The sequence below is a fragment of the Mus caroli genome, chromosome 11 (assembly GCF_900094665.2).
Source record: "Mus caroli chromosome 11, CAROLI_EIJ_v1.1, whole genome shotgun sequence".
In the NCBI taxonomy this organism is placed as follows: Eukaryota; Metazoa; Chordata; class Mammalia; order Rodentia; family Muridae; genus Mus; species Mus caroli.
In genome coordinates, this window is record NC_034580.1 from 55,999,355 (window position 1) to 56,011,867 (window position 12,513).

The window sequence follows — 12,513 nt, forward strand, 5'->3', positions numbered from 1 at the left end:
ACTGGACCTGGAGATGGCACAACAGTTAAAAAGGTCCTGTCTGCTCTTGCAGAGGACCCGAGTTCAATCCCCAACAACACGGCAACTCACAAGTTCCTGTAACTCCAGCTCCAGGGACTCTGACGCCCTCTTCTTGCCTCTGTAGAGGCCCACAGTGGTACACAGACATACATCAGGCAAATACACACATAAAATAAAGAATGGTAAAAATGAACCAATGGAAATTATAACAATTGTTTTCTGACATTACTTATTGTAGGTTTCTTTTTTTTTTAAATAAAAGATACACATTAAACTGAACTTATAAGCTGTAAAACTCCTAGACTTCCGCAGAGTATTGTGCAGAAAAAAGGCTATAACCTGTCTCGTGAATGAATCTCGACAGACACAACACTGAGAAAGGAACTACATAGTAAAGTACACACCACATGCTCCCATCACATTAAAATACAGAAGCAGACAGCACTCCAACACCACGAAAGCCTTAGCAGACACCCACGAAGATGGGTAAGGACTGGCAGAAGAGATGGGCTGCTCTGTTTTTAAATGTATTGTATTTGTATGTGAACGTGTTCAATGTGGCAGGGGGTGTGCAGGTCAGAGAACCACCCGTGGAAGCTGGCTCTTACCACAAGTGGGTCCGGAGATCAAACTCAGGCCACCCGATTCAGTGGCAAGCACCTCTATCCACTGAGCCACACTGGCCCTTTCTGTCTGTTCTATTAAATCACCATGATGTACACATCCTCTAACATATGGCTTAAAAAGCGGAATGCAAAACAAGGACAAAGAGCCAACTTAGGTAAATTCCTAGGTGAAACCGTGCTGTCATTTAAAGGGTCACCACATCTGATGGATGAGCACAGTTCAAAACTGTGAAATAACCTGTGCCTTCTCAGGGGCATGACTCCAACACAGGCAATAAGCAGTCTCTATGCTAGTCTGAGAACAAGAAAGTGCTCATGGACCACCTGCCTGACTCTCACCAGTTGGTGACGCTCTACTGTACAGTCCACAAGAGACTAAGGCAGAACTGCAAGTTTGCTACTTGTATGGAAGACACATCTTTCTGAGCTAATAGATTAAAAAACAAAAAAAGGCCAGGACAGCTTCCCTTCCCAACATCACCAGCTAGTCAACACAGTGTAATTTGCAATGACCATACAGAACAGAAGTGGTCTTTGACAGAGATAAAACTCTGACTTTAGCAAAACACAGTGGCACACACCTGTAGTCTCAGTACTCTGAAAGGTGAGGCAGGAGGATTGCTGAGTTTGAGGCCAGCATGGACTACATAGGGAAACACTGCCTTAAAAAATTCAATTACTAATAACCCTCCCCTTACATCTTTTATACTACTTGTTAGCTACACTGAGGCTACTGGGCTACTAAAGTATGTCTAGCACAACTGTAAGGTTAACCTTTACTTAATGGCATAGTCAGTGGCCACTGAATGCTACAGCTGTTCAAGATCCTGAAGTGGGTGCTACCTACCTATAGAGTTTATGTGTAGTGTATATTCTGGGTTCACTCAAGTGCAGGTTGCAATTTAGACAATGGTTTACTTCATAGCACTGAGTTAAAAAACAAAAACAAAAACAAAAAAACCCACAAAGCCCTGGGGTAGCTCATAAAACACCTTCAAAATTAATGTTCATGATATTTAAGCAAAGGCATGGTTAACCCAGACAGTCTGGGGTTAGCCCTAAATGCTCGCCCAGGTAACCTCCCCTCCTAAGAGATGGTGATGGGACCAGAGGCTAAACCCATGTGAATGACTGGAGGTTGGGCCAAGGTCTTGGAAGAGGGAGGCCAGGATGGATTCTTTCTAGAGTCCTGGCAGGGAAGCCCTCCTGACATTTCACTCCAGCTCAGCGCCTGGGGCCTGGGAGTTTTACAACAGCTGGGGGACAGTAGCAGAGGTCACTGCCACTATTAACCTGTTTCCACTTCCCAATACTGCTAAGTTTGAATATGAATTCCCAGTCATCCTCAAGGCTCAGATTTTAAACCCCATTTAGGGGTCATCATGAAGCAGCCATTGAGAGGCACAATGGAGTGCCTGACCAGGGGTCCTATGGAGCAGCACAGCCAGCCTGTAGAGCCAGAGGCAGCTAAGCTGCTTCCCACCCACAAATAGTGACTGTTGTGGGCTCCTGGAGGAATGTGGCTCCTGAGCCAGCAGCAGCCTGCCTGGGACTAGCCTGCCATCAGCCAGTACTAAGAGCTAGCTCTGTGAGCTGGTGGAATGAAATGGAAGTTAAAACATCGAACAGGCCATGCAGGGAGCCTTTGCCACCACGTCCACATGAAGGTGCTGGCTCTCCTAAGTCACACCCCAACAGGCTGCAAACAACCCTGACAGACACCTACAGTGCTTCTCCACTTTCTTAAGTTGTCATATAGCAGTTTCATTATGACATCTTTTTTTTGTTGTTGTTGTTGTTTGTTTTTTGAGACAGGGTTTCTCTGTGTAGCCCCTGGCTGTCCTGGAACTCACTCTGTAGACCAGGCTGGCCTTGAACTCAGAAATCCACCTGCCTCTGCCTCCCAAGTGCTGGGATTAAAGGCGTGCGCCACCACGCCTGGCCCATTATGACATTTTATTACATATTTATCACTGTACCTTGTTCAACTCACCTCCAATACTACCCTCTCCTTCCCCAACTTCTTAGGTTCCTCTCCCCTCCCTCTCCCCAGAGGCCCCCCTTTCTGCATCGCTGTGCTTGTTTAGAGACCTCTGGGTCTATACTTCAGAGTGTGGTGGCTCAGTGACCAGGTCTTTGAGAACTCTCCACTGGTTCACAGAAGGCTGCAGCAGTCTGCATCCCCACTGCAGTTGTGCATAAGGCTTCTCCGTGCATTTGCTCTCCTTTCTCTTCAGGGTACCTAGTTTGCCTGGGGTAAGATGGAATTCAGCACAGTTTTAACCAGCCTTGCTCTCGTGGTTGAAGAGGAACACCTTTCCAGATATTTACTGGTCATTTGTATTTTTTTTCCTTCTTCTTTCACCACCATGCAAGGCCAAACTTTTTTTTTTTTTATTTTTTAAGACTCACTGACTTGTAAAATGAACAACATTCTAAGTCGGAGAGAACTTCAGGAGTGAAGTTCTGTTCACAACCTTAAGTTTGGGCACCTTCAGAGCATAGCCTTCATTTCCTACTTTAGTCCAGCAAAACAACACAATTTCTGAGTGTTGTCCTGGTGTCCCAACTCTTGTAACACGGTGGAGATTTAAATATTGAGCTGAGCAGTCCTAATTAAAAAGGAAACTTTTCATTTCCTTGTGTAGTGCTATACAAAACTAAGAGTCTGGGGAGATGAAGAAAGCAAAACAAGGAAAGAGAAAGGGGAAGATCCCTCCATTTAATCCCAATGGAAAAATGACTTTACAGCACATCTCAATCCAAGAAGCAACAGAATGGATTGTGACGGTTTACCTCTGTGATCCCAGACCTCACAAGGCTGAGACAGAAAGACTGGGTGGTTAAGTCTGGACCACAGAGAAAGGCTCCTGTCTCAAAATACAAAGTAAGCCAACTCTAGTATTTTTTTTTTTTTATCATATGCTTCTATTACCAAAACTCTTGCTCCAATCCTAACAGACTCTCTGTTACAGAACATAAGCCTTTAAGGCCCTAAAAGACTTATATTGTGGCCACGATTGATTTAAAAAGGGGGAATTTAAGCCGGGGTGGGGTGGGGGGTTGCATTCACCTTTAATCCCATCGTTCTGGAAGCAGAGGCCTGCGGATCTCTGTGAGTTAGAGGCCAGCCTGGTCTACAAATCGAGTTTAAGAACGCCAAGGGCTATAGAGAGAAGCCCTGCCTCGAAAAGCTAAAGAGGGAGAATTTGATGCTTAACATGAAACACCCAGCGGATTTGTCAGTTCTCCCGTTATAAAATGCTACTCAAGATAGAAACAATCAAAATTCTCTATTCCACTTTTCACCTTCAAAATCAAATTGTAATCATGAAGTTTTTTTTTTTTAAAGATTACAAAATAACGTTTTCCCATCTCCAAATCACTAATAATCATAGTTGCTGAGATTTACAGGACCCAAAACAACAAAATAGCCACTCTCTCAATCACCTCCTACGTCCTAAAAATCTCGTTTCTCAACTCGAGTGCGCGGAGGTCCTGCCAGCCTCAGGTGTCCGCGGAGGGTCTCAGCCCCGGGAACGAGCTGTTATCCACAGAACTACCCAGCAGACCCCAGGCCCCCACCACTACCTTCACAGACAAACACTCCTCAATGGAACGTCCAGACAGATCTCCCTCCTCCTACTCAGATCTCCCTCCCCCTCCCCCTCCCTTCGAGGCTTCCACCGCCACACTCCCAACAGCGTCCACTAGGTGGTCCCTGGCCCCCTCCCAGCACCGTGATGCTTCCTCTAGCCCCCTCCCTGCACCACGACGCTTCCTCTAGCCCCCTCCCCACGTTGCGAGGTTCTCCTTAGTCCCCCTTCCTGCACCGGGATGCTTCCTCTAGCCCCTTCCCAGCACCGCGAGGCTTCGCCTTGCCCTTTCCTCTGCCCCACCCCCTTACGGCAAGGCTTCCCCTCACGCCCTCCCCGCAAGGCCAGGCTCCCTCCCCACGACTACCAGGCTTCTCCTCTCCCTCTCCCACCTACACTCCCCGCTTCCCAGCCCGCAGAGCGGCGCAAGCCTTGGGCTCACCTTGCGCTTGCGAGCCTCGGCAGTTCCGCTCCACACGAAGCACTGGTAGATGGCCCGCAGGTTTTGCTTCCAGTTGTCCACCTTGAAGCTGCCCAGGTGCGAGCAGCCAGGCGGCGGCACCGCCAGCTCAGCGTCCATGGCCTCGACTTCAGGCTCCGGCCTGGCCACCATGGCGGGCAAGGCCCGGGCGCGCGGGGCAGGCGGCGACGGGGGCGAGGACGACGCCAGGGCGGCGAGAACAAAGCTGGGGGACAAAGACCGCGTTGAGAACTCAGGCAGGCGACAGCAGCACCCACCGCACGCGCAGCACCCTCTGACTTCGAGGAGGGCGGGGCGAGGCGGGGCGGGGCGGGACGGGGCGGAGCTGTCCGCGGGAAAGGATAACGTCACCCAGGCCAGCGGCCTTAGTGCGCAGGCTCCGCTACTCTAGACCCCGCCTATCAGCCTTCCTCTCGCCCGCTGGCTCCAGAGAAAAGCCGAAGGCAAGCGGGTTGGGGCAACAGGATCCCGCCTCCGGGTCACACCATTGGTGGTTTGCCTGTCTGAGACACGGTCTGAGCCTATTATAGGCTTTCGAACCGCCTCCGGAGACGCCAGCGATTTGACGTTTCGAGTCTCTCCTTGGAAGGCGGGGCGTGCTGAGGATTGGGTAAAACTGAGTGTCTGTCAGACCACTGAACCGGTTTGCACCGGCCTGAGCTCTGCCGCAAAGAGGCGGGGCGACGGAGGGGTGGGGCAGGGTAGGGCATGCGTCTGCGCGTTTTCTGCAAGGAGGGTTTCTAGGTTCTGTTTGTTGGTCCGTGGAGTCCCTAGTGTGGGCGTTTCTGCAGAGACTGCCATCTTGGCGACTGTGTTGGGTACCGCAGTGCCACAGCTGGAGATTGGGCGTGGCAAGAATACAGACTGGAATTCCTTCCCTAGGATATTATTCAGCGTTATCCTATTGAACTAGAATGCCAACTGGTATACGAATTTTTTTAGTGGCTACATTTTGTACAATATTTTGCATCAAGAAAGATAAAATTAATTTTAACAAGCAGTCCAATAAAGACAGAATATCAAGTCAATTTTTTGCATTGGCTTTGAAATATCGTGTTATACAGGTTTGGTATAGCAATTCAATTTGTACTAGCCACATTACACACTATTATTAAGTAGGAACAGTATAGAGCTATGATGCATTTAGCTCTCCTATCTGAGGGTTACACAGATGTGCAGTAAACCAACTCAAAAGAGAAAATATTGATCTTCTGCCCTACAAATTGTATCTACTGAGTAAATAGACACCTCTCTCCTGTTATACCTTAAACAGGATAACAGCTAGGTGTCAAACTCAGGCAGACAGGTACCCATGATGTGGAGCAGTGAAATAATTCGCCAAGACAGAAAAGGCAGAAGTAGAGGAGAGTTCATCAGTGCACTGCAGTAACAGCAGCTAGCAGACAAGACAGCGGAGAAAAATTGCCGACAGGCATTTTGATGTCATGGTTCCGAGAGCAATTGCAGTTGTGGCTTGTCCAATGAGTACCAGCTTGGTCTTAGAGCAGTGATGGTCGTATTCAGACTTAGATATGGCTTAGCATGCTATCCTAGTTGGCATTTGAGAATCACCCAGAGAGGAGTTACAACATAGAGAAGGGGGTAGGTGGGGGTTGGTGTGTCTGTGTATATGACTACTTTTGGGAGCTACTCAGGTTGAGGCAGGAGGATCATTTGAGCCCAGAGTTTGTGGTCAGCCAGAGCAAATAGTGAGACTCATATTAAAAAGAGAAAGGGGTGGGGTGGGGAAGCTGGTAAAATGCATACAGGCCATATAGGTTAGAGGCAAATATTACATCATTTTATAGTTAGGACTTGAGCATGAAGGTTTTGGCTTACTAAAGGACTTCTGTATGTGAATGAGTCACTCAGGGCATATTGTAGGGGGAAACATACTCGCTCACACACACACACACACACACACACAACCTTTCAAGTACAGTCATTGTCTTGGGAAGCCCTTGGCTTACATGTGATGCTGTTCATGTATTCTTATCCCACTGCTGGCTATTTTACTGCAGTCCAACACAGGGAGGACAAAACAAAACAGCAACTGCTGCCAAGACTTCCATGATCTGGAAGCTCTTAAAGTTGTGGAGTTTAATGGATGGAAAACTAGAACAAAGAATCTGTGTTGAGAAGTGCATGCCTTTGATCCTAGAACTCAGGAGACCGAGGCAGGTGGATCTCTGAGTTGAAGCCAGCCTTGGTCTACAGAGCAAGTTCTAGGAAAGTGAGAGCTACATAGAGAAACCCTGTCTGGTGGGATGAGGGGGACCTGGGTCTAGGACAAATTAGCAGACATCCAGAGCCCCTTCCTAAAGTGCCTTCCACCACACCCCAAATCTCATACTCCCTCACCTGCCAGACTTCACCAGAAACTTCCTGTACAGTGAAAGTGTTCCATTGTCATTGTTGACAATGGCAGTCACTTTCCCACTCCATCCCCCACTGCCTGATTTACTTGAAAGAATGTATCACTATATCTGTCAGGGGACAGTTACTTGTTTAGTTTACCTTTTTTTGTTTGTTAGGTGTGTGTGTGTGTGTGTGTGTGTGTGTGTGTGTGTGTGTTTGGGGATGGGTACAGCTTAGACAGGGTCTCATCTTGCCCAGGTTGACCTCAAACTCACTCTGTAGCTAAAGATGACCCAACTTGTGTATCCACCTGCTGAGTGCTGAGATTATAGGTACACATAACGATGCCCAGTGTGTGAGGGCCTAGGGACCAAACCAGGGTTTCATGAGTGCCAGGCAAGTACCCTTAACACTGGTGCCACATTCCCAGCCCCTAGGTTTTTTGCTCCCAATGAAAAGTTGATGAGGATGTAATTTGTGTGTTTTATTTCCTACTCTTTAATGTCTACAAGAATAAAATCAAAATCATCTGCCGATTTATAACTTGGCGATTAGTTAGGGTTACTATTGCTACGATGAAACACTGTGCCCAAAAGCAGCTGGGAAGGAGAGGGTTTACCTCACTCACAGTTCCATGTAACAGTCCATCATAAAAAGCAGCGAGGGCAAGAGCTGAAACAGGGCAGGAACCTAGCGGCAGGAGCTGATGCAGAGGCTATGGAGGGGTGCTGCTTACTGGCTTGTTCCCAAGGCTTGCTCAGCCTGCTTTCTCATAAAACCCAGAACCTCTAGCCCAGGGTGACCACACACACAATGAGCTAGACNCCCCCCCCCCCGCCATCAATCATTAACTAAGAAAATGCCCTACAAGGGCCCTATTTTATGAAGACATTTTCTCAATTGAGGTTTCCTCCTCTCTGATGACTCTAGCATCTCTCAAGTTGACATAAAACTAGCCAGTACACATGGTAATTAAAACCGTGTGTCTTTATAGGAGAATCACAAAAACAAAACCAGAAACCCAACCCCACACAAGTAATACATTCACAGAATAAAAGACTGGTTAAGGAGAGACATATTTTAGGAAAAAATATTGGCCTACAAAAAAGTAAAATCATAGTCAATCAGGAATTCTAGATTCTATTCAGAGGATGGCTTACCTAACATGTTTTGACCCTTTAGTTTAGTTCCCAACACTTCAGAGAAGTATCTGCTAGAACTGAAAGAGAAAGGAAAACTTTCCTTGATATAAACAACTTAAATTTTCATATTGAACAAAAAACATTAAAGCAATACTTACAGAGAGGAATAAGCAGAGCTGAGAGACTCTAGAAAGAAAACAAATGAAGCTATAGTTAATGGAATGAGAAGAATGACCAAGAACTCAAGCCAGGAAATAACTATAATTGACACACACCTTTCAATAATGACTTTAAATATGAGCCTTCCCAACTCTCCAATCAAAAGGAACAACCTCGTTGAATTTACTTAGAAACAAAACCCATCTATCTGTTGTCTACAGAGACCCCTGTAGTTTTAAAGATCGGCACCACCTTAAAGAGAAAGGATGAAAGTATTCTCAGCAAATGGGATCAGGAAGCAAGCAGGTGTTTTCATTCTAACACCCAGCGAAGTAGACCTCAAACTACAATGAAAAAGAGACAAAGGTATTTCATACTAATCAAGGAATCAATCGGGAAATGTTACATTACTAAATATATATGCATGAAATCTGGCGCACTACATTTTATAAAAAAGCATACCAATGGAATTAAAGTCACAGATAAACACAAGCTCAGTAATAGCAGATTTCAACACCCTAGCTTCTCTAATAGGTTAAGTGAACAAAAAAATAAACAAAAACCTCAGAATTAAAGGATATCCTATATCAAATGGACCTGACAGACATCTACAGAATATTCTAGCCAAGCACCAAGAAATATACATTTCCTCAGCACCACACAGAAGCCTCCCTCTCTAGAATAGACACAAAACAAATACAGAAAATTTAAATAAGCCCCACCTAGCCTATCATTATGCAGTAAAACAAAATGGACTGCAAAAAACAAAACAAAACAAAACAAAAAACTCTAGTAAGTGTATAAACTTACAGACATCAACAACTCATTACTGAATTATGGGTGGGTTAAAGAAGAAATGAAAATACTTCTAGGACTAAATAAAAATGAAAACACACCACAACAGACCTTCAAGACACAATAAAAGCAGTCCCAAGAGGAAAGTTTACAGCCTTGAGTGCCTACCTAATAAAAAAACAAACAGAGCACAAATAAATGACTTAATACTGCAATTCGAGAATTTGAAAAAAATGAGAACAAACCAAACTCAAATCCAATAGACAGCAAGAAATAATAAAAAATCAAAGCAGAAATTAATAAAATAGAAACAAAGAAAATAATACAAAAAACTCAGTAGATTTAAGCCGGGCGTGGTGGTGCACACCTTTTATCCCAGCACTTGGGAGGCAGAGGCAGGAGGATTTCTGAGTTCAAGGCCAGCCTGGTCTACAGAGTGAGTTTCAGGACAGCCAGGGTTATACAGAGAAACCCTGTCTCGAAAAACAAAACAAAAACAAACAAACAAACAAAAAACTCAATAGATTTAAGAGCTGGCTCTTTGGGAAGATAAACAAGCAAGATTGACAGACCCTTGCCCAACTAAAAGATGACCCAAACTAAGAGAATCAGGAACAAACAGGGACATTACAACATGAACACTACAACAGACACCAAAGAAATGTAGACCATGGGAAGCAAATTCTTTAAAAATCTATGCCCCATTAAGCTGGAAAATCTAAAAGAAACTATCAAAGTTAAACCAAGATGAGATCAACAACAAATAACAAATGTGTGAAACAGAAACAAAAAGCCAAAGTCACATGATCATCTTTAAAAAATGTTCATCCCGCCGGGTGTGGTGGCGCATGCCTTTAATCTCAGCACTCGGGAGGCAGAGGTAGGTGGATTTCTGAGTTCAAGGCCAGCCTGGTCTACAAAGTGAGTTCCAGGACAGCCAGGGCTATACAGAGAAACCCTGTCTCGAAAAACCAAAAAAAAAAAAAAGTTCATCTCAATATATGAAGGCAAAAATTACACAATCATCCCAACCAATTCATTAAAAACCTTTGACAAAATCCACCATACTTTCCTGTTAAAAGTCTGAGAGCAAGGACTGAAGGGAACGCACCTCGACATAACAAAGGCTTTATGTACCAGCTTAACATTTTCCTTACTGGAGAAAAATTAATTCTACTAAAATCAGGAATGAGACAGGGCTGCCCATTATCCCTATTTGAAGTATTTGAAGCACCAGCCAGAGCCATACATCATGAGGGAGAAATTAAATGGATACAAATAGGAAAGGGAGAAGCCAGACTATTCCTATTTGTAGGAAATATGACACTATACATAAGAGACTCCAAACACATCCACCAGACAAATTTGGGAAATAACAATTAAAGTGGCAGAGTACAAAATCAACTTACAAAGAACAGCAGCCTTTTTATTCACTCACAACAAACACACTGAGAAAGCGATCATGGGCACAGACCCATTTACTGTGGCATCAAAGACTATAAAATGTCTTGACAAAGCCTAACCCAGGAGAGAAAAGGCCTTACAGAAAAACTTCAAATCTCTGAAGGAAAAGACTGAGAGAGACACTTGAAAAATGGAAAGGCATCCCAGGTTCATGCATTTGCAGAATTAATATTGTGAATATGACCATCCTACCAAAAGCATTTTATACATTCAATCCAAACCAAAACACCCACATCATTCTTCACAGAACCAGAAACAAACAAAAAAAAAAAGAGTCCTAAAATTCGTAGGAACCAGAAAAGACTGCAGATGGCCAAAGCAATGCTGAGCAAGAAGAATGATACTCAAGAGATTGCCATTCCAGACTTCAAGACACATTACAGAGCTACCGTAATGAATGCAATGTGCACTGGCATAAAACCAGACTATATAGATCCTTGGGACAAAACAGAAAGCCCAAATGTGAATACTCGTAACTACAGCCATCTGGCATCTGACAGAAGGAGAAAACCACACACTGGAAAAATGACAGCATCCGCAATGGACAAATGATGCTGGAAAAGGAGAATGCAATTACCCCCATGTCTACACAGAGATAAAAACTTAGCCCCAGGTGGAACAAAGACATCAAACTGAAACCTGAAGTGCTAAAATTGGGAGGAAAACAAACCAGGGGCAGAACTCTACAAGAGTTAGGTATGGGAAAGGACTTTCTGACTAGGATTCTATGTGCCCAGGTTTAAGATCAACAACTGGCAAGTGGGAACTCATAAAACTAAAAAGTTTCAGTGCAGCTGGGGAAACACCAAGTGAAGGAGAAACCTACAGCAGGAGAGAGGCTTTGACAACTAGCTATATAGAGGATGAGTGTCCAGAATACACCAAGAATTAAACAACAAGAGTCAAAGAGGCTCTTTGTCTCGGGCCTGAGCTCGTAGGCGCAGCGGGAGGTCAACATGCCGGGTTTGTCGCAAAACCTATGTGACCCCACGGAGACCCTTCGAGAAATCGCGTCTCGACCAGGAGCTAAAGTTGATTGGAGAGTATGGACTCCGGAACAAACGTGAGGTTTGGAGGGTCAAGTTTACCCTGGCCAAGATCCGTAAGGCGGCCCGGGAGCTGTTGACGTTGGACGAGAAGGATCCTCGGTGTCTGTTTGAAGGCAATGCTTTACTGAGGCGACTTGTTCGCATTGGGGTGCTGGACGAGGGCAAGATGAAGCTGGATTACATCCTGGGCCTGAAGATTGAGGATTTCTTGGAGAGGCGGCTGCAGACCCAGGTCTTTAAGCTGGGCCTGGCCAAATCTATTCACCATGCCGGTGTGCTCATCCGCCAACGGCACATTAGGGTCCGCAAGCAGGTGGTGAACATCTCATCCTTCATTGTTCGCCTGGACTCTCAGAAGCACATTGACTTCTCCCTCCGTTCTCCTTATGGTGGTGGCCGTCCAGGCCGAGTGAAGAGGAAGAATGCCAAGAAAGGCCAGGGTGGTGCTGGAGCTGGTGATGATGAGGAAGAGGATTAATTAATACTTGGCTGCACTGGAGGATTGTCTAGTTTTCCAGCTGACAAATAAAGAATTGATACTTGGGGAAAAAAAAAAAGAGTCAAAGAGGCAAAGAACATATTTTTTAAAAAAATGGACTAGGAACCAACACAGAGCATTCTCAATAAAAAAAATAAAAATGGCCAAGAAACAAGTCAAATGGTCATCATGCTTAGCCATTGGAGAAATGCAAATCTAAATAACACCTTTGAGATTTCCTCTCGCCTCTGTCAGAATGGCTAAGACCAACAAAACAACTTGACAACGGATGCTGTCAAGGTCGCAGAGAAAGAGGAACCCTTGTTCACTGTTAGTGGGAGTGC

At 45.1% G+C, this 12,513-nt stretch overlaps 1 protein-coding gene and 1 pseudogene across 2 annotated transcripts in view; one reads left to right on the plus strand and one right to left on the minus strand.

Moving 5' to 3' along the window:
• Nucleotides 1-5,024, minus strand: part of Usp22 (ubiquitin specific peptidase 22) — a 23,142-nt gene extending 18,118 nt beyond the window's left edge. Inside the window, exon 1 of the mRNA XM_021176592.2 lies at nucleotides 4,686-5,024. Within this exon, the coding sequence (XP_021032251.1) occupies nucleotides 4,686-4,856 (171 nt within the window). The 5' untranslated portion in view covers nucleotides 4,857-5,024. The remainder of the gene's footprint in view (nucleotides 1-4,685) is intronic.
• Nucleotides 4,855-12,169, plus strand: LOC110304503 (annotated as a pseudogene). Its single transcript, XR_002379087.1, has 2 exons — nucleotides 4,855-5,092; nucleotides 11,574-12,169. The product of XR_002379087.1 is annotated as a 40S ribosomal protein S9 pseudogene (transcript).
• The last annotated feature ends 344 nt before the right edge of the window (nucleotides 12,170-12,513 follow it).